This window comes from Lissotriton vulgaris, chromosome 12, assembly GCF_964263255.1.
Source record: "Lissotriton vulgaris chromosome 12, aLisVul1.2, whole genome shotgun sequence".
In the NCBI taxonomy this organism is placed as follows: domain Eukaryota; kingdom Metazoa; phylum Chordata; class Amphibia; order Caudata; family Salamandridae; genus Lissotriton; species Lissotriton vulgaris.
In genome coordinates this window covers 755,270,644-755,295,135 of record NC_141700.1, presented here as the reverse complement: position 1 = coordinate 755,295,135, position 24,492 = coordinate 755,270,644, and the positions used below count along the sequence as shown (strand labels likewise).

Sequence of the window (24,492 nt, the reverse complement as noted above, 5' to 3'; positions counted from 1 at the left end):
GCCATATTAAAAAGTGGATAGCACAGTTCCTAGAGATAAATATTGGGTCGGCATCTGATCAAATAGTATGGGACACACTGAAGGCTGGACTGCGGGGGGAGACTAAAAGCTTCACCTCATATAGATGGAAGTCGGAGCAAGAGCAGATGCGTAGGCGTGTCGAGGAGTTAAGAGAGGCAGAGATTCAACTAACTTTGAATATCAAGAATGGTTATGAGACCCAGCTGAGTCAACAAAAAGTAGCAATTTTGAAAGCCCAAGTATTAGTCATTTGGAAAAGATCTAGCTTTGAAGTACTTACAATATCGTACAGAGATGTTTGAGTTTGGGGAGAATTCTGGTAGGGTCTTAGCCAAGAGACTCCGACAGCGTACTATACAGAGTCAGATAGTAAAAATCCAGGATCAACATGGAATAATATATGATACCCAAGAGGAAGTTAATAGAGTCTTCCTGGATTTTTACTCCTCCCTGTATACGGAAGATAGGGAGGATATCCCTGGGTTGGTTGCAGAGAGGGCTATGGAGGAGTTCTTTAATGGTGGAGACAGTTAAAATTTCTCAAGAACAGGCTGAAGTTTTGGGATCCCCTATCCAAATGGAAGAATTGGAGTTAGCAGTTAAATCTTTAGCTAATGGTAAGGCCTGTGGCCCAGATGCTGTCCCATTGGAATTTTACAAAATTTATATCGATGATATTAAACAGTTTTTTCTTGAGGTCCTTAGAGCAGCGCAGAAGGGCATAGTGCCGGAATCATGGCAAAATACAACTATAGTTCTGTTCAAGAAAAAAGGGAAACCAGAGCTGCTCCCGGCATCATTTAGGCCGATATCATTAATCAATGGCGATTCGAAAGTTTACTCCAAAATCCTGGCTTGTCGACTGGCACAAGTGATCACTCCATTGGTCTCCATGTATCAGCATGGATTCATTCCAGGCAGAGATACAGCGGACCATGTCAGGCATTCTATTGCATTGTTAGACTGGGCTCATGTTACAAAATCGCCCCTCGGGTTGATCCTGTTGGACGCCGAGAAGGCGTTCGACAGGGTCTCCTGGAGGTTTTTATGGGCAGTACTTAGATGGAAGGGGTTTCCAGATGGATTTATACATGCAGTTTCTGCTATGTATCTTTCCCCAAGGGCCCAACTTCGCATCTCAGGGCAACAGACTAGCTTCTTTTCCATCGCTAGGGGCACACGGCAGGGGTGTCCTTGTTCACCCCTGTTGTTTGCCCTATATATAGATCCGTTTCTCTCCAAGATCCTGGCTAATCAGGCTATAGTTCCAATTACGGCTGGGGACATCTTATAACCTGTTAGCTTATGCTGACGACATAGTTGTGATAACATCTGACATCCAATCTGCATTTCTGGCATTGAAGGAATTAGCCAAACAGTTTGGGGCAGTGTCCGGCTATAAGCTCAATGTCTCAAAAACGCAGGTGGTTCAGACTCCCGGTATGTCTATATCGGATGCCCCAGTGGTTTCTGAAGCTTTGTACTTAGGGGTGCGGATAAGTGCTACAGTTGACAGTATTCCAGAACTAAATATCCTCCCAATGATAGAAGCAGTTAACACCAAACTGGAGAGACTTGACAACCTACATCTATCGTTATATGGCCGCTGTAGTGTCCTGAAAATGATAGTCCTCCCGAAATTTTTATATTTGTTTAGAACCGTTCCTTTGTTATTCTCTCAAAACCGCTTGGTTAAGGCAGAGGGGATTTGCAGTAGGTTTTTGTGGGGATATAGACGACCACGACGAGCAGCTAAGTGGATGTATCTTCCTCGAGAACGGGGGGGCTGGGCAGTTCCCAGTCTAGTTATTTATTATTGGGCAGCTATGTTACAAACTATGGGAGTGTTGATATGTGGCAATAGGGCGCATGTACCTATATCCAATCAACCCACTATATATGAGATAGGGCTAGGTGAAGCTGCTAAGGGCATACTGTTGGAAATTTGGGAGCCTAGCTACTACAAAAGGACACGCTTTAAAGTATTGATTGCTGCGTGCTCTATCTGGCGGAAGATTAGGAAGAAATTAGATATTCCGAATTTGAATTTCTATACGCCATTTAAAAGTAGTAGAGTGTTTCAAGGAATCATTGAACAGATTGATAGCTTGGAATGGTTGGCTCCCTTGGTGGTCACCAGGAAACCCAACAGCAAGGTGCGCCTGTGCGTGGAACTGCGCGAATTGAACAAATGCTTGGTGGAGAAGTTTCCGCTCCCAAGGATCGAGGAAATGTTGGCGGAAACCAGAGGAGTGAAATGGTTCTCCACAGTAGACCTCACGTCAGCATACCATCAAATTGACCTACACCCGTCCAGCAGAAAACTAACGTCCTTCATCACCCCATACGGATGTTATCAGTTCCGCAGGATCCCCTTCGGTCTGGCATCCGCTGCACCGCCTGTTAAAAAAAAGTCATTGGCATCCAGTATGACATCCTGATAATGGGGAAGGACCGCAAAGACCACAACGCCAAGCTGAACAAGGTGCTGGGCGTCCTGCAGGAGAAGGGGCTAACAGTGGAATGGGAGAAGTGTAGCTTTGGCATGACGTCTGTCACCTACTTGGGGCACGAGATAAGCGGGCAAGGGATCACGCCCAAGAAGGACAACATGAGAGCAATCTGCGAGGCCAGAGCACCAACCAGCAAAGACAAGGTACGGTCATTCCTCGGAATGGCAGAGTACTACAGCAAATTCGTCCAACATTTTGCCACGAAAACGCACAGGTTAAGGTAACTCATAAGGGACAAGGCATCATTCCAGTGGGAAGACGAGGCTCAGAGAGAGTTCGAAGAGCTGAAAATTAACATTAGCCAAGCGGTGCCCTTGCACGGACATGTCCCAGCAAGAGTAGCCATTCTCACCACTGACGCCAGTGAAAAGGGCCTAGGGGCGGTCCTAGTGCAAGAAAGGGGCGACAACACTGTTGAAACTCTCAGCTTTGCGTCCAGAGCGTTGTCGCACACTGAACAGAAGTTCGGCGTAATTGAGAAAGATGCTGGCTGTCGTGTGGGCCATGGGAAAGTTACGGCAGTCTGTGGGGCACAAGGTTTCGCTTACAAACTGACCACAAGCCATTGGTTAAGGTGCTCACCTCTAGTGGGCATGCCACAGCCACCCGCGGATAGCGAAGACTACTCTCAAACTCCTAGAGTACACGTATGATGTGGAGTACATCCTGGGGACACGCAACAAAGTGGCTGACTACCTCAGCAGAGCCTCAGCCATGGAGGAAGCACCCATACCCGTAGAGGAGAATGAAGAAATAGTAGCGGTCATGGACGACATGGAAAAAGCTATCAGTATACAGGAGTGGGAATACGCATACGAAGAAGATGTGAATTTAGAAGAGGTTAAGAGGTACCTCGTCAGCGGATGGCCGGACAAAAAAAAAAAAGGTTAGGAGAGGTGCCTAGGAAACTGAGGTGTGGGAGGAATTATCCATGAGTGACTCAGGAACCTTCCTGTATCGTGGTGACAAGGTGGTGCCTCCAGAGAAGCTAGTCCCAGCCCTACTGAACCAGCTACACGAAGGCCACCTTGGCATCGTAAAGACCAAGTCAAGGGTGAAACAGATGAACTGGTGGCCCGGAATGGACATCCAAGTTGAGACATGTGAGGGACTGCGACCAATGCCAGGGGTCAGACAAAGTACTCAAACCCTTGAGGCCTGTGTTGGGGAGATTTGAGCAACCCCGTGATCCCTGGGAGGACATTGCGGTTGACATCCTAGGACCGATATTGGATGGCCAAGGTACAGCCAAATACATGTGTGTTGGTGGACAAGTATGCCAAATGGCCGGAAGTGCATGTGCAGGAGGATATGGACACGGAAGTAGTAATCAAATTTCTCACTGCAGTGTTCCTAAGGGAAGGTATCCAGAGGAAAATATTGACAGACAATGGCCCGCAATTTACATCTGATAAGTGGCATCGGTACACCGAGAGGAACGGGATCAAGTCGAAACATACCTCAGTGTACCATCCGGACAACAATGGGCAAGTTGAAAGATTTAATCAAGTCCTCATGGGGGAGATTCAGGCGGCCATAATGCAAGGGATAGACTGGGAGACAGAAATTCAGAGAATGTTGTGGGCGTACAGAATCACCCCCACCTCAACAGGGTATAGTCCCTTCCAGATCTTAAGGGGCAGGCATCCGTTCATGAAAGACAATGTGGTATGGAGAAAAAAAAAAAAAAAGACAAGCAGCAAGTGGTCACCTGCCGTGGTCCAGCACAATTTAGAGAAGGCCCAGAAAGAGTACACGGACCACTACAACCAGAGAAGGAGAGTAAAGGACTCTATTTTGGAAAAAGGGGAGTGGGTGAGAGTTAAACAGGCAGTACTGAGGAAGATGGGAGAACGCAAGTACAGCCCACCCCTACAAGTGGAGGAAGTGAACAACAGAGCAGCACCTCCGCGATGGGAAAGTGTGGTCCCAGGATCGCATGGCGAAGATAAATAAGATTGTGCAGTGGCCGGAGGAAAAAGGGAACAGCATTTCTGCACAGAGACAAGAGAGAAGCAGAAGGAGCGTCAGACGGCGAAGGCCAAGGAGGAGATGCGTGCATAGAGTGTGAAGAACCAGTTGAGCCGAGTGTGAGGGAGACATCACCAAAGGAAGAAGTGACACCGAGGAGAAATGAACATGGTCAGGGGAGAGAAAAGTTGGGGAGCCCTGTGCCAGAGGGTATCCACAAAGCCTCCACTCCGGTAAGGCGCACGCGTGCTGGGAGTGTGATAATCAGGCCGGCACACCTCAGAGACTTTAAATGAGAGAACGTTGAACACTGAACTATAAATGTCCATTGTGTAAAAGGAGGAGATATGTGGTGTTAGCACTCTAGCTGGCGCAAAGGCGCGCGTGACGTAACACTCATCCGGCAAAGAGCGTGAGGACTGCCATGCGCGAACGGCGGTTCGCGCTGCCCAGAGCTTGCTGGAGCGCGATCCTAGTAAGACGCCCGGCGCTCTTCCCCAGAGTTTATCTAATTATTAAATAGAGTCTGCAACCTATACCTGCTGCATGTAGTGATCTTTGGTGGTGGTGGGGGGGGGGGGTGGAACCTGACACTCCACACCATGTACTCCAATATTGACAGTATTTACCAGGCCATTTTCAGCGAAAAGTCAGACCTACACAAATCTTGGGACTGAAAGGTTAGAGTAAAAGTAAATTTGACCAAAAATTATTGGACTATCAGACTTTAAAAATGTAAAAACATTGCTGAAAATGTATAGCTGTTGATTTGGTTTTCACACAAATTCCTCACTTCACTGTACGTAACGAGGTTATCAACATTGGTCTAGCGCATGTCAACAATTCCTGTGGCCTCCTAGCACTGTGCAGGCTCGGGCACATGCTTCCATACAATTCTGGGGTCCCATGATGGGCTTCAAGTAGTGCATTTTGGTTCATTTAAAAAGAAACCTTGAAATTAAAACATTATGGGTTTGCCCAATAATCAGCCACGTAAATATGTTTAAACAGAATATATACGCGTCCTGTTGCCATCTTATGCAATCTTGGTAGAGATTGAAGCACTTTAAAGCAGATGGAAAAAAAAAAAAGAGGGGGGACAGTATCTCAATGACCCTGAAGTTGAAAAATTTCTGGAAAATATCACTGGGGCGATACACATTAATGTGGCTCTTAAAATCCCCGGTTGCCAATTGGTTTCTGAAATCTTAAGTAAAGCAAGAGTGAGGAGCAAGGCATTGACGTCATTTAGGGGTCGCAGCTGCCACCCTTGGCCTCAGTGGTGCAAAATCAGCGCCAGAAATATACTGCCAGCTCATCCTTATGTACGTTGGTTGGGCTGCGCTCCCCTGGTTTTCATTTTTATTACAATAGTGAACATTACATTAGTAGCTATTGTAATAAAACATGAAGAATTAGGTGAAACATGGCCTTCCCTGGGAGCGAAGGCGAGTAATAAAATGCTTTAATGTCTGCGGGTGACAGTGTTGACATGAAGGCGAGTGCATACAAGTATGTTAAAGTGAAGGTCAAAGGGCGTGTGATTTTACCTCCACTACCCCAGGCATTTTGGTGAATTAATGGAGATCGAGCAAGGCAGTGTCAATGAACATTTCTTCAGGTGGGACAGATTAATAAAGTTAGGTAAAGGTTAAGACAATGTCAGTATCAAGTTTCTGTTCTCTGCAAGACTCTAGAAAATCCCAGCTCAGCTCTGGATTCGCCCAGGTGAGCTTGAAGGTCACAGCCAGGGCACAAGTCCCCAAAAAAAAAGTGGGGGTCGCCTACGTCACGACAGGAAGTGACATCACGAAAGGTGGCTTGCACCGTCAGACTCGTTGCCTCCCCTCGCTCACCTCTTAGCAAATGGAGTCCCACATTCACTCTTTGGCCTTTCTGGGGCGAGATCTCGCCCCAGAGAGGCCAAAGAGTGAATGTGTAGTTCCATTTGCTCCAGTTAGAGCTCCCGGTAAAAGTGGGGGACGCCATCCACCCGCGTGGTACCCCGGCTCTAGCCCCCGAGGTCATCCCTTCTCTTTTCAGAAGCAGTTTAAGAAAGCAGTATTTCACTCCAAGACATCAGGAGTAAATACTTTACATTTATACTTTAAATGTACTTCTGCAGCAGGAGTATTTTGATCATAAAGGAGACCTCGTAGATCAGATCTGGGAATGGAGGTGGTTAGTGAAGGTCAAAAGGGCTTCAACCAACCTCATTCAGAAGAGGTCTCCTGCTCCCTGTGGATGGGCAACACACAAGATGGACGGAATGATGCACAATGGCAAAACATTCACCCCCAGTCACAGATCTGGATTTAATCCATCGTTATTTTGCTCACCAAGCCACCCCAGTTCAGACATGGCCATATGCAAATCAGTCTTGGCCCTGTGCCTCATGGGAACAGTCCAGTCCGAACTGCAAAACCATGTCTTCCCTGGACCGGAATCAAGCATCCTAGGACTAGTTTCTGACTATCAGCCGTCTTCAGCCAGGATAGCTTGACTCCAGTGACGTAGTGAGCACGGAACCCACGTCTGGGCATACCCTTCCCACATAGGTTGAACGGCAAAACACACAACATCCCTGTGGATGGGCAGCAAGAGCAGAGAATGGTCCTGCGGGTCTGCTGGGACGTCTGCACCACCGAGAGGGGCTGCGAAAGTAAAGATACTGAACGAGGTATGGGAAGGGTTAGTTAAGTTGATCACCAGGCCAGTGACAAGTAAAGTCATGCCGGCTTGTAATGGAGCTACTCAGGACCACGCAAGACTGCTTTAGACAGGCCAGGGAGTCTATGCACCACTTTCACAAACCTAAAAAGGTTGCTAATATCAAGAATGTTCCTTCAGTTCTGAGCTACTCAGAGGCGGCTTCACAGTCTTCCAACAGAGTTTAGAGAGCCAGATGCTGAAAGTTAAGACGGAGCTGAAAATCCAGCCAGAGGGATGAAAGTACCAGCTCAGAGTACCCACTTTTAGTCCAGATGAGGCAAGCGGTTAAAAATCATTAGAAGTGTCTGGAGGGTGTCATTGAAGACAGAAGGAATCTCCTGATCATTCTACGTGAAAGGCCTCACCTATAGAAGTTTTTCCCTCGCTCTAACTGAGAACATTAAACATGGTTTATGATCACTAATAAACCCATCTAGGGAACCCTCGATTTGCTTCACCAGCATTTGCATAGCCAACAGGTCTCAACTTTGGGACCGTATAAGTGTTTAGCCATGCAACGGTTGATGTTGCACCAAGGATATAGTACTGCATAACTAAATACTCCAAGGTCCCAAAGGTGAGACCTGTTGGCTATGCAAATGCTTGTTTTATTAAGCAGTAGGGGGTGAAAGCTCTCTCCAATAATGCACACAGACCAGCCTGTCGTGTCCAGAAGCACTCCTGAGGCCAATCACACCCCTACAACTGCAAACCCCGCAGTGAATGACATCCCCCAGGAGGAAGGCCTCTGCCAGCTCTGATGCCCAGAGGCAACCCTATCCACCGTATATACTATCCGTGTTCAACAGCTGCAGGACCCAGATGCAAATCTGGAAGAAAATATTTAGTTTCTCATTAGAGACGGCAGTAAAATCCTGTGAGCACCAGCAATGAACATGCAATCCGGATAGACCCCAAGGACTTTGCGTCAACTCGCCCCCAGATCGTGTTCCAACATTCCAGGTCTCAATTAGCCGTGTGGCTAATGAATGCACAGCCAAGCTGCTTTCTTGCCCCTTTACTTTCAATAAAATATTTTAACATCCGACACCGACCGCCAAGCACACAGGGACCACATGGACTTTAAATGCCTATGTGCATGGCTCGGTGTTGTAACAGGTGAAACACTGACTTTTCACAGGTAAACAGGGCACATCAACCCAGGCAACAGTCAAAGGTGTACCTGGGCTTCCTTCACCACACCGTGGTTAATTTAAATGTAAAAAAAAAAAGTGTCAGGGCTCTCGTCAGCAGGGAGCAAGGCAAACACCGGTCCATTTCTCCTGTTAGCGCTGCCTAAAAAACAGAACCAACTAATAAATAAAATAATAGACATAGAGCGCATGGATAGAGTACGCCATCTCGGCGTGTGCCCACGCTAAGAGAGGAAAAAGACTCATAAGGGGGGGTGAAAGAGAGCGAAAAAAATGCAAACTACCAACCATGAATGTGGTTAGAGGAAGTGGTGTAATGGCCAGAGATGCAGACTTCAGCGCTGGGGAACCAGGATCGAGTCTCGGCATTGGCGCAACATCCTGTGATTCTGGGCAAATCACTTAATCTCCCAGTGCCCACCATAAATAAATGGGTCCTTAACTGGTGCTCATGAAAAGCTCAGTTGATTGAGTACCAGTGCTGAGCCCTGGAAACCACTGGCTCAAATTAAGCCCTGTCAAGGTGGATAATTTACACAAGATTTCTACACTCATCTCAGCAAATGTGCATTATTAGTGCCGTTTTAACAAAAATAAATCACTGACAGTAGTTACAAAGGACGAATACCACCATTTGTAGCAAGAAAATAGCTGGGAAGCTGTAAAAATCTATAAGTGGTCCTGGAAAAAAAAAATGTCCATGCCAAGCCGCGTGGTGGAAGAGGTTCCGCTTTGCTACTTCTGAGAGCCAGCCTTTGTGCATCTCAGGATCAGCCATTCTGGCCTTCTCACTGAAAATACTGCTATGGACTTTCCAGTTTCTTCCAAAAGGAATGGTCCATGTCTGCGCACACCGGGTCGGCCAATGTGATCCGTCTCTGCTGTATCTGGCTAGGCACAAGCAGTGTTTAACTGTAGCTGTTCAGCACATTTCAACTTTTCGCTGGGGTGTGTTACAGACTCCTACAACTCTACAAAAATAATGCGATAAAAACTCAAATAAGCATCCCTATACTGTGCAATACCATATACATGGAAAGGCAATTGACCAGCTACCCTATTGGCTCGTTTGTCTTCATGGTTTACATTGGCACATATGACATCAGGGTCAGGCCTTTACAAATGATGCCTAACACATAGTTAGGAAAAAGGGTTTATTTTGTTCTTAAGTTAAGATACAAAAAAGTTCCACTTTTCTGGATTTGTGTCCAATTAATTAATGTTCAGCTAAACGTCACATGCTGTTAAATGTATATTACCTAAAGATCATGTTGTCCTGTAGTGAAAGGAAACTTACTGATGTGCTTCATATCAATATATTTCCCTTGCATAGGTCACATTTAAAATATATGGATGTATAGAATGTGCATAGTAGAGAAAAGATTGTCAAACAGCAGCTACAGAGTAATATTCCAGTGATCTGTAGGCCTCTTTTTACAGAGCATGCTAGATCATCTGCTCTGAGACCAGGTCACATGGCTCAAGCTAGCTTTATTTTGCAGGCCAAAAAGTAGAGTTCACAGATGCCCATTTGCATATTGATGCTACAGACTCGTCTATTTTAGATTTCTACAAAATTAAAAATCCAACGTAGCACAATTAAATATTGTGTTGCCTTTGGTAACATGACTGTTTGCTTTCGAAAAATGTTTACACGCATATATGTCTGACTGGTGCATTTATCTGATGCTTTTAAGCACTAAAACTTGGCTGCAATGTAAAGCTGACTTTAAAGAACGAAGGAATTTCGTCATTTTTGAACTACATGGTAGTTTAAATGAATTGTTGCTACTGGTAATCAAGCCTGTCATTGTGAAACCTGTAGGGGGCAAGCAGCCAGTCTCTGGTGCCTCAGCAGTCTTGTCTGGGGACAGGACAGCTAACTTCTCACCATATCCGATGGCAGTCTCCACAGTCACCGAGTGTGGCCGTGCTGAAGCATTGTCCGCGTGCCTGAAGTCTGTTGTCTCAAGTGGTCACTGAGTGATAACTCACATGAATGGCTCCACACCATGTTGGAGCCCGTCAGGGTCTCCATGTATAGTACTGTGTGCCTGCTGCGAGGGGGAAGGAAGAAAAGTGTGCCAGCCAGTTATGGACAATCTATTGCACTACAGTGCTTTGCATAACCCTTGTGAGGCCTACCAAGCTTTGTGTTGTCACGTGAGCAGCAATTCCATATAAGCAATTTATATAGAGCTTTGTAGCCTTGATTAGCTCAATGGGCGCTCCAATTTTCATTGTGTATTCTGAAACCCAGTCAGGTGCACCAGTCACATTTTATGGAAGCAATGGAAAATGTGTTGATTAATTTTATCAGTAACTGCTACCACATATATTCATCGAAATACCCGACAGTAACTTTCAACATGTTTAAGTCTCTGGAAAATGTATACATAATAGTGAACATGGGCTGAAGTAACAAAATCCCCAGATGACAATTCACCTATGCCATTCAAAATAAGTGTGCGTGCCCCGCGCTGAAAGGAAGCAACGGGGGGGGGAGGGAGGAGAGAGGGGGCCCCCGCCAGTTTCCCTTGTGGGAGCAAGCAGGAAACATCTGTTAATTACTAACAGATGTTTATGAAAGCTCGCTCCTGCAAGGGAAATCGCCAAACGTGCACACGTTGCCATTGAGAGCAATGCAACGCGTGCGCATTTTTGCCTGCAAAAGTGAAGCAATAGCTAAAGGTCTTTTTAATATGCAGCGCATGCGCTGCATAGGCGAGACATAAGGGCTATGGCACAGGAGACATGTGATGCAAAATGGTCATGTCAGTTGGGGCTGCTTTTACCTTGGATATAAAACAGGAATTATGTCCTGAATTAGATAAAAGTTCCAGGCTCTTCTCTTGATCTGGAACCAGTGGATTCTCTGCATTAGATGGTTCTCAACATCCATGTGCATGGAAGTGCCATCACTGGATTTCCCATCATCCATCTGCACCGGAAGGGATTTCACTTTCTCCCTACTTCAAATCAATTCTTCAGGCATCCCAAGCAAATGCCAAACAGGCAAAGGCCAAGCATTTGAGCTGGTTGAACCCAGAACAGCTTTGGGCTAGAATCCCTTTTCCACTGATATCTACACGATGTAATCCTGTTTCATACCAAGTACCTCATACTGCCAATCTCCCACAAATTACTTTCATATTTCACTATACTAATTCATCACTAATCCTTTACGGGTTCCGGAGTAGCGTGTTACTTACAGAAAAAGCACTGCGATGCCTCAGAGGGAGTAAGTGTTATAATACAATCACAATAGACCTAGACTACACACACTCCTAGCAATCAAACAGACCCAACCGTTTACACCAATCAACTACCACATACCCCAGACGAAAAATTCCAACTCCTGCTCATTAACAATCACTCTGCAGTACTCCACACACATCGGACCTAAAAAGCTTTCACAAGTTTAAATCCCTCTTCCTCACAGAAATCAGGCTCATCTCTACATTCTAGACATACGGTCATATGCTACAGTATGCATTGTGTAGACTACAGACAAAGGAGAAGTCCTCGTTACTATCCATTAGACCCACTGGCCCTGTATCATAGACAAACAAGCAACACTCCACTTTATGGTGCTGCTGACCTGCCATTTCCAACTCTTTGCAACTCAGACAGCCACCTTCCATCTCATCTACAAGCCTTGCCAGCACAATAAGGACATTGATTAATATTTAGATCTCTTCGCCACCTCATCCATCAAGCATGCACTCATCCTCTTGGAGGACTTAGGCCTCCTAGACACATCCCCACAAAAAAATACAAAGGATACGATCCTCCACCTAAAACATACAAGGTGCAGCAGGTCAAGCAACCAAGGACTCTAAAGTCACACCCTCAACCTTGCCTTCCTCGCATCACCAGCACTCCAAAGCAGCCACTCATATCCCTTGATTAGACCAACCACGTCACCATCTCCACACTAGACGGCTACCAAGAAGCCACAGTCCACCCAAAAGAGAAGATCAACCCTTCAGATCCTGCAAATACTTCCCTAAATAGACCATCTAATGTGTGAAATCATAAACTTTGAACATTCCTTCCAATTAAAACATGCAAGAGCAAGCCAAAACCTTAAACACACTGGAACTCTAAATACCCTGCTGACAAACAACCCATCTGCAAAGAGTAAAGAATAGACACAAATGTAAAAAAAACTTTATAGGTTGTCATGATACTGAAGTCCTCCCGCACAACAAGCAAACAGCCCATCACATCACCCAAAGCATAGTACTATTCCTACACCATCAGTGAAGCCACTAACACAAGAACACCAAGGCAGACAAGCATTTCACCAACCTCCGCCGAGACCTACCTATTCCTTACTCCACTGAAAAGTGGAATGCCATTAACTTAAGTCAGTGAAACAATATGTGAAAGCACACGGACATCAAGCGTGTTTCAACTCTAACTCCCACCCAATCCTGTCCAGTCCCACAAAGGTCAACCTTCAAAGCCTCATCTCTTGCAGACATACTCCACTCCCTCAGAGTTACTTATGAAGAGGTTGTGCTCTAGTTAGAGATACTCTCACCCCTACTCATAGTCAACGCCTCACTCACTAAAGGCATCTTCCTAGAAGCTCTCAAGACAGACCAGATCCACCTACACTTAAAGAAAGCTACACTGGACAAGGACGACCTCACCAACTGCAGCCCCATCCCTCCTTTCATTCATTGTCGGGATCAGTAACAACGTAGTCTAAACTTCAAAAATCACATTAATGCGAACCATCTCCTGCACAACTAACCTGGCCTCGTGTCACTGCAGCAGGACGCCCATCTTTCAAATCAGAGTATACCTCCTTATCAGAGATTGAGAAGACCGGATATTTATAGAACTCTCCGCTGCCTTCATCGCAGTGGACCATCCCACACTTATGTACTCTGAAACCTTGAATGGAAATCACTGGGGGGAAAAACTTCACCCTCTTCTCCTACCTCTCCAACTCAAACCAGGGACCTCACATGGGCACCCCCAGGTCCCCCCCAAAAAAAAAATTCAATCGCCAGCAGAGTCTCCCAGGGTTCCACATGGTCCCCGGTCTTCAACCTCTACATGGAGCGGATAGGTTTTCTACTTGGAAATCATAAAAATCAAGATTCTGCCCACAGCACACAATTTTACAAAAGTCACCTCTGATTCAGGCATCCGATGCTGCAAACAATGCTTGGACTTCTTTCAAAGTTGTGAAAAGCTATTATATATCATTCTGAACCGCTACCCACTCCCGATACACTATATAAAGCGCTTCCTCCAAACATTTTAGTCCTAGCCCCCTCTGTGGCCAGCTTTTAGCCCAGTTCCCAGGCAACAGCACTCCTCACACCAACTCCTAGTTCATGTGCCCCCCACTCCCACAATCAGGGATTTATAAAGCACGGCAAATCATCCATGAGGGTCACAAGGCGCTGGAGTAGCCAACCACTTAGTGGGGATTTGTTCATTTGAACAGCCAGGTCTGGAGTCCGCTCTGCAATTCCCAGAGTGACGGGACAGTCTTGAGGTGCAGGGGGAAGGTTGTTCCAAGGTTTGGCCGCCAGGTGTGAGAAATACCCGATCGTAACTTACTTCTTGAACCACAGCACAAAGCCCCAACTAGCTTACTGCCAACCACAATCACTCATTTCCCAGTAATGCCTCACTTCTGGAGGATACAGAAGTGCATTCATGAAATCAGGCAGACTAGCACCTGTAATGCAAACGGAAGATTCAGCCCTGCAAGCAGTGGCAACAAATTCTGGATGAAGCGCCCCAATCCTCAAGAGCAGGCTCCACAGTGAGATGATTAATAAATTGCTGTCAATGGACAATGCTTCGTTACTCAACAGGAAAGCCACTCAAACTGTTGCTTCTAGGAAGCAGACAGGCTTGGCCCAATGCTCACCTCAACATAGTTTTCCTCGCAGACCATCTCCCTGGGGCTCCACGGTACAGAAAGAAGGCAATTCATGGCGATGTCATAAGAAACGACCCCGGAAGGAAAGGCGACCAAGAACTGGAGCGAGACGTTAAACTTGGAATCATCCTACAAGGAGCAGAAAAAGAGCAACTTAGCAACCTCTAGAAAGTGCAACAACGCCACTGAACAGGTGCTGTAGAAGGACTCTGGATATTCCCATAGAAATAAAATCTTTAACAAACTAGAAGTAGTTTATAAAGGGATACAATGTCGCGGATGAAATGTACAGTTCACATACATTAGTATGTTGTACATATACGCTCGGTATGAGGAACATACCATTTGCAACTCCACCTACGGAAACAAAGGAATGCTACAATTATTTCAAAGCATAATTAGAACTTTGGAATGCTGGGAGCTCCATTGAAGACAATGGAGTGCTCCATGCTTTTACGGGCCGGTGAAGAAACGCAAAGCAACATTCCAATGTTTTCACAAGCCTCTCGGAGCCAGAGGGAATTTAAACCCCTCAACCCCTGAGGCCTTTGTTTAATTTGTTGGAACATTCTTCCCTCTAGTGGCAGAATGTTTTTAGCCCTTCATAGCTGGGCTATACCGGCTATTAAAGTCCCCCTCCTTTGTTAAAGGCCCTCGCTTTGTGCCTTTAATGCCGGAGTGGGCCTTGTATAGCCCGCTACAGCGGGCTATAAGTCTATATTAGAACTTGGAATGTTGGGAGCTCCATTGAAGACAACAGAGTGCTGCAGGCTTCTAACAGCCGGTAGAAGTCCGGAGCCTCAACATTCCAATGTTTACTCACAGTAACAGCTGTGAACAAAGGCATCAGGGAGCCCATGGGATTTCAACCCCCTCAGACTGAGGCCTTTGTTTTTCAAGCTAGAACATTGTGCTCTAGGGGCGGAATGTTCTACTAGCCTTAAAACCCTCCGTAGCAGGCTCTACCTGCCATTAAAGGCCCCTCCCTAGTTAAAGGCCCTCACCATTGCTGGAGAGGGCCTTTAATTGCAGGTAGGGCCTGCTACAGTGGGCTCTGAGGCTAGAATAGGAGATTCGCTCAGTGAAAAATATTAAACACATTAATTGATGTTAAGAGGAAATGTTATGGCAAATTGGACACTACAGTGTGAAAGTAACAAACCACCTCCATTCCCATAACCCGCCTTCTCACCAATCGCTGCCTTTTGCTAGGGCTGTGCTATAGATATACCCCACCACACTTTAATGAAATCCTTTGTCAATGACCCGTCTCGTATGTATTCCCAATTTAGATGGTTTAGGTTCTCATTGTTATGAGGGCTCAGAAGCCAGAACCAGGTTTGAGATCAGGGACAGGAAACGCCAGGAATAGCCAGTGTGTCCTCTGCCTCAATGAGACCTAAACCCATTCCATACTACACCCTTTACAAGCTCCATTCAAACCCGGAAGTGATCTTTGTTGGCCATCTACATTGCTGGAATTGCCTTCTTTAATTAAACTAGAGGGCCAACCAGACAGCAGGGGTCAGCAAAGCATCACATTCAAAGCTTGTGAAAGGACCCGGATGGCACTAATGAACCCTTCAGCCTGCTGGCAGCTGAAAGGAACTTTGACACCACACTAGCTTAAACAGAGATGCTCTAAACACACTGGCGACAGATGGACATTGACCAACTAATTACTTGAAAACTGAAAGGGAGGAGTGTGAATGGCTGAGCACTAGGCAAGCAGGTCAGGACACCAGGGGGTTACTGAGACAAAGTGTGAAGACCAATCCAACTCCTGCAATGCTCTCAACACTCTTGAATCTAATTGAATCACCATCCCTGCATCCAAAAACCTTCACACATAATCGGCCCAAGGAACACAGAGGACACCTAGTGTGTCTGCCAAATGTATTCGTTATAGTTGCATAGAAAGACAGTTTGACAGGACATGGTTGTTTTGGGGATTGACAGATAACCCAGAATCGTGAGTCTGCACATTCACAGTATCGTCCCAAAAGAGATGTTGCCAGCAACAAACACATTGGCAAGGGAGCGTCCTGCAAGTTGCACTGCAGGTCTCGTGGTCCTGTTCAAAGGGTATGCAGCCTGAAGTAGTGGCTGGAATGCGCCTGCAGGAGCATCGCAGACCTGCTTGTGAGTACTCCCTGCCAGCAGCAGCTTAAGTAAAAAAGGTGGCAGTAGAATGCAGCTTACAGTAATTACAGTGGCTGATCTCAACTCAAGCATTCCACCCATCACGCCAAGGTACCAACAAGGCTGCATGGCACAGGCAGGTTTAGGAATGGAAAGATCTGTTATGGAGCAGAAGCCCAGCAACACTCACTCAATGACTTCAGAAGCGAAGGCGGATGCCCTGAGAAATACCTGGGAACAACCGTCCTTTCATCTGATCGGCGTCCCACATCCTGTGAATTACTGCAAAGCCACCGGGCCATAGCTCTTGAGATACAGTCCAAGTGACATCAAGTTTAGTCTAATTTGTGCATTTGAAACCTAAAAGCTACTGCCCTGTTTTGGTCACAGGACTTAGGGGAGTGATTCTCCTCCAACCTTCACTCCAGCAACTGCTGCCACCACCAAGAGCAGTATCAGTCTCATGTCTTAGCACGATATTGATGGGCAAGGGATGTTAGAAGACCACAGTTTGGAAGGTTCAGCCCTCAGTTTTAGGGTGAATGAGTAAATTCCCATGGTGACTCCCCAAAGTAGCCCCCGAATGCCCAAGCCAATGCAGAACATTGGCAAGTAGAGGGGACTGGCTACAACCTTTAAAGGTTGCAAAATAGGTTTGCGGTCCCTCCTCTTTACCCCTTCCCTCACCATCCACTCCTCTCCCCCCCCCCCCCATCCCATCCCATCCTCACATTTCTCTTTCGACATCTTGCGCCGGTCCCTCTTGCCCCCTCTCCAGTTGAAATCACAAGATTGGAACTGCTTGTGGGTTGGTGCCCACAGACTGTTAGATACTTTTAGGAATTACAATGGAGCAGAATGTTGGTCAGCGACATAGTATTGCAGATTGCCCATTCTGAAGCCCCTCAGATGTCAAGTTGAGAAGCTTTCAGTGATCACCTGAATTTGATAACGTGTTGGATGAACTGGGACCAAGGCGACTTCTATGAACATGGACCGCTATTTGGAGAGTGCGTACTACCCGAGCATGGGAATCTTGGGGCTAAAGGAACACTAAAACCAAAATAAAACAAAAACAGTTAAGGGGAGTTTTGACAGCCATTCTGGACACTAAGTCAGCGTTTTTGATATGTAGGGAGGGGCTGTTCAAGCTAAGATCCAAGTAGCGGAGAGCACACCCCTCTTAAGGGTGGACTGAAGATGAGTCGCTGAAAGGTGGAACGCAGACTTCTCTGAAGAACCGAGTGAACATTTCGATAAGTAGGGAACTTTACAGGTCAACAAGGGGTTGAAGAAACTTTGTTTATCACTGAGCCAACAAAGGTGAACTCTTCCCTAGATACAGGATTGAGTCTATGCAGTTTGCTGGCCAGTCGTACTGTGATATTCTGACTCGCATCTAGTTTGCTTAGAGAAAAGATGCAGAGACAACATGGACAGGGAGGCAAAAAGGCAGAATTTTCCCTCAGAAGAGTATGCATACTGGAAACAAGGAACAAACAGTATGGACCTTCATTTTCCTGCACAGAGTACTAACCACCCAACAGTAAATGTTTAGGGCTGTCTTTGTATAGTGCAATATGAAGATTGGAGGTAACAAACCTTGTAGGTTATTCCCCAGAGTGCGCATTGCGGAAACTCAAATCTAAATATTGACTTTTTGTATAGGAGAGTGTATTTTGAGTGAAGTGATTTTACCAAAGATTTAGATTGTATATACAGATCCCTCCTATTACACAAGCGGTTGATGGATAAACCTAGAAGCTTTGTTCATTTCATATAAAAATTGTACAGAGGCGTGGGCAATTGAGAAAGTACCAAAACAGAAATGCACCAAGATTACATATCAGTCAACAATGCAACAGGAACGCATCTTGGTGCCTTATTGTTTAAGATCTTAAGTGACTAACTTCCTTGCATTACTTCTCACAAAGCCCCCTTGGCTAGATCGCCAGCGCATCAAAGCCTTTCATTAGGTTATCTTCTCTTGATTTATCGCACTAACATGTCTGGTCTCCACCATGCCTTTAGAACACGAACAGCTTACGGATCCATAAATTACCTACAAGTTAATTTGAGAAAAACTCAAATTCCTTCATTCATGGATTCACATCCTATGGTACCTGTGGTTAGAGGCAGCAGACCCGGAAGCAGAGAACGGCCCGGGACCAGGGTTCAATTCCCGACGCGGGAGGGTCGTGCACCAGGGTCAGCGGACTCGATAATTCTCGCCTTGGTGCCTACTCTAACCAGGGATCACACTCGGCAACTCTGGGCATTAGCTTGCCTCATCTCTACAACGGCCCCCCACATTCGCCCGGGATGCCTGGTTTCACCTTGGAGATACCCAGTAGGGACCATCTCCCAGGGATAGCCAGGACTGGTTCCCCAGCGGTCTTCAGCGCCACGACGCCTCAGGGCAGCAGTGAGCTTTACAAGACACATACATTTACATGTAGTACACTGCTTCAAGTAGTCTAGTTTTCTATATTTGAGAATACTTGGAATCCAAACTTAGCTAGGAACCAATCAAATTTAGTAATAAAATATTGAACAGCAACTTTTTAGAAGATTTAATTTGCATCATGGGGGTATTCAATAAACCTGAAATAACAGCAGATTTAGCAAAAGGTACAGCATTATCAATTTATTGCTGTCCCATTTTATTTCCCGATAGGTTTCCCAATTGATGGACTTGACTGTGCAATCTACTGTAAATTCCTCGGTCTTAGGAAGTGAAGATCCTTAGAATGAAACACTAGAAGCGGTTCTGACTGATCACTCCATTCAGCTCATGCCACGTGTGATGACTTTCATGCAAGTTTACAATTTGTGGAGGATTCATTTTGTTCCGCTTGGAGTCCATGTTTGACCAAGGATAGGACCGTCTTGTGTTTACAGACTCTGCAGTCATAAAGATACTACTCGTGAAATTCCTTTGTGAATAGCAAACCATCAAACTTACACAAAAGTGTACCTTTGTGAATCAGGCCTCAGCGATTAAGGGCACTCCAATTTTTGACTTTACTGCTGAGTAAATGTTCTTTAGATCATTTTATACTTTGAAAAAATATATATGAAAAGAAAATCATTTATAATTGTGCATTGCCAAGATTGTCATTTCTCCCACTATTGGGGCCCTCTCAGATTCAGGTCCCCACCCTCTTGCCTTCAGATCTATTGAGCTCAGACGACTATGGTCACCTCAACTCTTACTGTGGCAGGCCCTCCTCAGCGAAGACAGGAGGATGATTTAGGACCGGTCAGCACCCAAATAGTTGTATTGCTGGCCAACACAGTAATAGGTTATCAGTCAGAATCACATTGGAGTACGGACATTCCTTATGTTGAATTCTACGTTGACGCAGTATTCGATCATTTCACTGTGACTGGTCAAAAAGGGCAAAGTACAGGAAGCTTTCAGCTCCACTCAACACCCACCTTGACCATCACAAACTCTGTAGCAGTTACTTACTGAGGACTGGACCGGGCAAGCAAAGTAAGACATCCGGATTTCCAAGTGCTCGTCCAAGTCTCTTGTGATGGTGAACCCGCAGTGGGATGCAACAGCGTCTGTGACCATGTAGGGCCTTCTAGAGTCATCTGCAAAAATCAGTAGACAATACTGAGTAATGATTGAAGCTTCCTTCCTCCTCAATATGGCTGCTTTTTCCATAAGTGCATACATTTCAGAGATCTGACCTGGTACCAACTTGGACAGGCAAAACAGATCAAAGACATTTGTATCTTAACTTAGTCTATTAAATTTGTGGCAACAAACTATGTGATTCCTTCCAAATGCAAGGAAGGAAAGCATGCAGACAACACAAAATCCCTCTTGCAAACCTCATCCAGGAAATGTTTTGATTGGCACAGTCTCTACAGCCAGTGCTACAACTAGAATTGGTCACTTAAGGCGGAGTCAAAGATAAAACGTAATGTTACCATTGGCTCTGGTAATCCACTGCTGGCCTATTGGGTTCAGAAAACTGCTGCCCTTGGAAGACCGGAACAAATTAACGGCAACATAAAATTACTTCACAGAAGCTTTTAATGCATCCCACCCCATGAGCTCAAGTTTTGCAAAGTCACATTTGATGGAGTATTGGAAAGCCACCAGAATCAGGCCATTCAGATGGTAGAGTAGAAAATTGGTCTAAGCTTCGCTTGGCAACCACTTCGAGGGGACTATAGTCATATTTGTAAAACTGTTACAATAATTTCAAGAAGCGATGTTTGAGTGGCGGACCCAGGGAGCCGGAGAACAGAATTCCTATTAAGGCTGTTCAAACCACTGCAGGAAGTTTGGCAAATCTCTCAAGGTCAAGCTCCCCATTCCTGAACTAACACAATTTGAGGACTTTTCTGTGGTATTTCAAACTAATATTAACAAATCTCACCGACTTGTGACCCCTTTCCTTAGTGAGGACTAAAACTACAAAACCTAAAGTGACTGCTTTGCTTTCATTTTCGTAATAGAGTCTTCATATCGCTCAGGAAATTTCCACAGGCCTGTAGGTTTTTTTTTACTTGCATGTGTATTGCAAAACCTACATAGGGTGAGTGGATCCGGTGGACCTGTGTTTATGCATTACTTCTAGAGCTCAACCGCCACTGGGAGCAAGAGTGCTGTACATGTATGGGAACACAAGGAGATAGACGGAGTGCTGAAACCTTTCAGACGCACGCCTCCAGTCACAGATCTGGGTTGAATCCATCATTGTTCTTTAGCTCACTTTGCCACCTCAGTTCAGTCCCAGCCATATGCAAATCGGTCTTGACCCTGTGCCTCATGGGAGCAGTCCAGCCCAAACTGCCAAGCCAGGTCTTCCCTGAACCGGAAACAACCATCCTGGGACTGGTTTTGAGGTAATACCCGTCATCAGGAAGGCTAGCTTCAATCCAGGGACAGAGTGAGCAAACTTTTTTGCATTGGTCACCCAGAGTGAGACGGGTATGCCCAGACATGGGTCCAGTGCTCTCCATGCCACTGGAGTCAAGCTATCCTGGCTGATGGGGGTGAAACCCCCGAACCGGTCCTAGGATGCTTGTTTTCAGTCCAGGGAGGACCTGGCCGTTTGGGTTGGACAGTTCCCATTGGACGCAGGGTCAATACTGATTTGCATATGGCTGTGTTCAGACTGGAATGGAGCAATGGATTTAGGCCCAGATCTCTGTACTGGGGTTAATGTAAAACATTGTTCTGCATTCTGTCCATCAGTTGTTTTTAGTACATGTAAGGGGGCAGAGATGATCTGAAGTGGTTTATATGAAGGGGTGTTTTCACATTTTTAGGTCTGGCTACAGATTGCTTTGGCTGTCAGCCAGAGTTAATGTCCAACTCAAACCTTTTAATAAAAAATTGTTTTGGGTCAGCCTCCCTTAATTCATTGATGGTCTAAAGAAATGTTAAGAAAAATATTCTATCTGCCCACAGAATTGAAAAGGCTTACATTTTGCAGTGGTGACAGGCAAAGGAGTTTTTTGATGCGGCCATCACAGCCACTGGTCGGCACTACAGGAAAGCACATCACAGGCTGCCACAGCATAGCAATTTCCTTTTTAGGTAAAAGCTTACCAGACAGCACAGCTGGGTTTGCGAAGACATGTTGTGGACATGCTGAAAGCATTCCCCCTTTGCTTAAAATGGACTGTTTTGAAACTCCCATTTCCTTTTCTTTCCATTGGCTGGCTTTGTTGTAGGCTGTCCATCAGGTGTTGGTCCCTCCCATGGAGCTTAGCCTGTGTACCACCTCCGACTGGCTCTTTGCATTCCTCCACGAGTGCTCTCATTCTGGGTTCTTTCATGAGTGTTGGACCTGGCCCTTTTTGCAGGGTTATCCCCAAACTTTGCCTTACTCTCCCTTTTTCTGACCCTTTTTGCTGACTTTAGAACGCTGGGAACTTTATATAGTTTAGCGTTCGAATGCTTACTTGAAAAATGGCTTGTAAAATGCTTGTGAATGTTTTAAGTGTATGCAATAGTTTGTGAGTTAGAGGGTTGGGGGGAGAGAGACCACCACAAGCATTTAAAGAACACCTTTTAACAGGATGTACGTAAATCAGGGGGTAAATTCTGTAGAGCGCGGGAGACATTACATAGTGAACCCAAACGCCACGAACTGCTAGAGCTGAGAGGACCGACCAGGACACCCAACATGGAGCCTCCGAAACAGCAATAGGTCCACATTCTTTGCAGTTTGAGACATGCCTGCTCAATATAGCTGGGTCCTGCCTGCAATTTTAAATCCAAGCAGTCTGGTCTACTCTGTTAGTGCATCGTACATGCACGCGGCCCTTGCCAGCACTGATCTGACCCAGCACAACCAACAGGAAGGTAGGGATGTGAGGAAAGAATCCACCCAGCAGGGTCAAGGCTCCATTGCCAAATAGATTAGGGGGCGTTACACCCCAAACTCAACCCTCTCAAAAAACACACCCCTGGGCACATAGCAATTGGGCCAAGAGACACCGCCCATAACAAGATTGTGGGAACTGACGAGTTGTCAGGGGGCATTCAAACGCTACTCCTTTTTCAAAAAGCATTGGCTCGGCCAATGGAGCAGGAGGAGGTCTGCAGGAGTTTCCCCCTCAGGCCTTTACTGAAGGAGCAGGGGATTGGGCAGAGGGAAAACATGACATTTTGAAAGGTATTTGAATTGGAAATCTTGAGCCAGATATGCAAGGTGGATGTTGAACCTTAGCTGGCATATCAGAAATGTGTTAGCCGGGCAGCCAAACCAGAATGGTTTTATGATGTTACAACGCGTGTTATTACAACGCGTGCTGTTCCATCGCATTCGCTACAACGACTGCGATGTTACCACGCTATGCCTTTACAACGCAAGTCTTTACATCGACTTGCGCTAGGTGGCGTGCGAACATTAAAAAAGTGTAATTTACTATTCCAACTCCAGTCCACTTATCAGTAGGGAAGGTGTTGGGATAGTAAACTACACTATTTTTAATATTAGCACGCCATCTAGCGCAAGTCGATGTAAAGACTTGCGTTGTAATGGCATAGCGTGGTAACATTGCAGTCGTAACGACCGCGATGTAACAGCATTGCGGTGTATTGACCACGTTGTTAAGGAGGTTTCCCACCAGGGTCACTGGTGAGCTGGAGAGGCTGGCAAAAGCTGGTCAGAGCCTAAATACAGCAAAATAGTCTTGACAGAGGACTGAACCAAATCACCCGACCTCAAAGTTAGAAAAATGTGACGGGTGAGCAAAATCCCAGTGTCTGAACACACAGTAAAACTGCCTAGAGTCAACCCAGCTCTACCGCCAACAGAAGGGACCAATGCTCCGCTATTTAGATCTTCTGGATGCCTCCAGTTTTTAAAAATGTTTTTGGAATCACCCCTGAAGGGGTGAGGAACTCCCTGTAGAGAATACTCACCAATAGCTTGGATCTGCCACTGGTTCGAGCCCAAGAAGTCCTTGCTTATCCAAATCCAGAAGACCCGGGGGCGGCACTCCGTCTGAGACACCCCTTGGTTGGACAGAAGAGAGAACATGTTTAGACCATTGGTAGCTGCAACAAGGAGTACATCTGGACCATCCTTTCTGCCCTTGGACACATCTGAGGTCTAATACATTCCCACCCAAATCAATCATTTATAAAGTGTTTCAATCACACACAAGGGTCTCAATGCACTCCATCTGTAAGGAAAAAACAAGCAGCAGCCCTCTCCCCAGCTCCCTTCCCAGTGACAGTCATTGGCTCAGCAACCACTCTCCCTCACCTTGCATCAAAGGAATACTTCCTAAACCTGTGGCTCTAGATACTGGCCTTGGGATGTGCATGTCCATGAGTCAGCATTAGGCTCATTAACCCACTGAGCTACCTTACCAATGAACCGAGGCAGTAAGTGACTGAAAGGTTGACGCAAAGTTTCTTATTCACTGGTAAGCATTTCATTGGCTAAAGACAGTAACAAGCAGACTAAAGTGGCAAAAGAAGCGCAGGTGGTGGCATTGGCTTTCCTTTTTGGGGAGAGCAAGAAAAACGTAGAAAAGTGAAAAAGGAGGAAATAAAGACTAGTACAGCGGCAAAGGAAGA

The 24,492-nt window shown here is 45.9% G+C and overlaps 1 protein-coding gene across 1 annotated transcript in view; it reads right to left on the bottom strand.

Moving 5' to 3' along the window:
* The window catches only part of LOC147678597 (uncharacterized), a 100,416-nt gene extending 76,469 nt beyond the window's left edge, over positions 1–23,947 (bottom strand). Inside the window, exons 1-3 of the mRNA XM_086945708.1 lie at positions 23,830–23,947; positions 19,903–20,030; positions 14,274–14,414 (exon numbers count right to left, since the gene is read on the bottom strand). Coding sequence (XP_086801834.1) covers positions 14,274–14,414; positions 19,903–20,030; positions 23,830–23,947 — 387 coding nt within the window. The remainder of the gene's footprint in view (positions 1–14,273; positions 14,415–19,902; positions 20,031–23,829) is intronic.
* Positions 23,948–24,492: the final 545 nt, after the last annotated feature.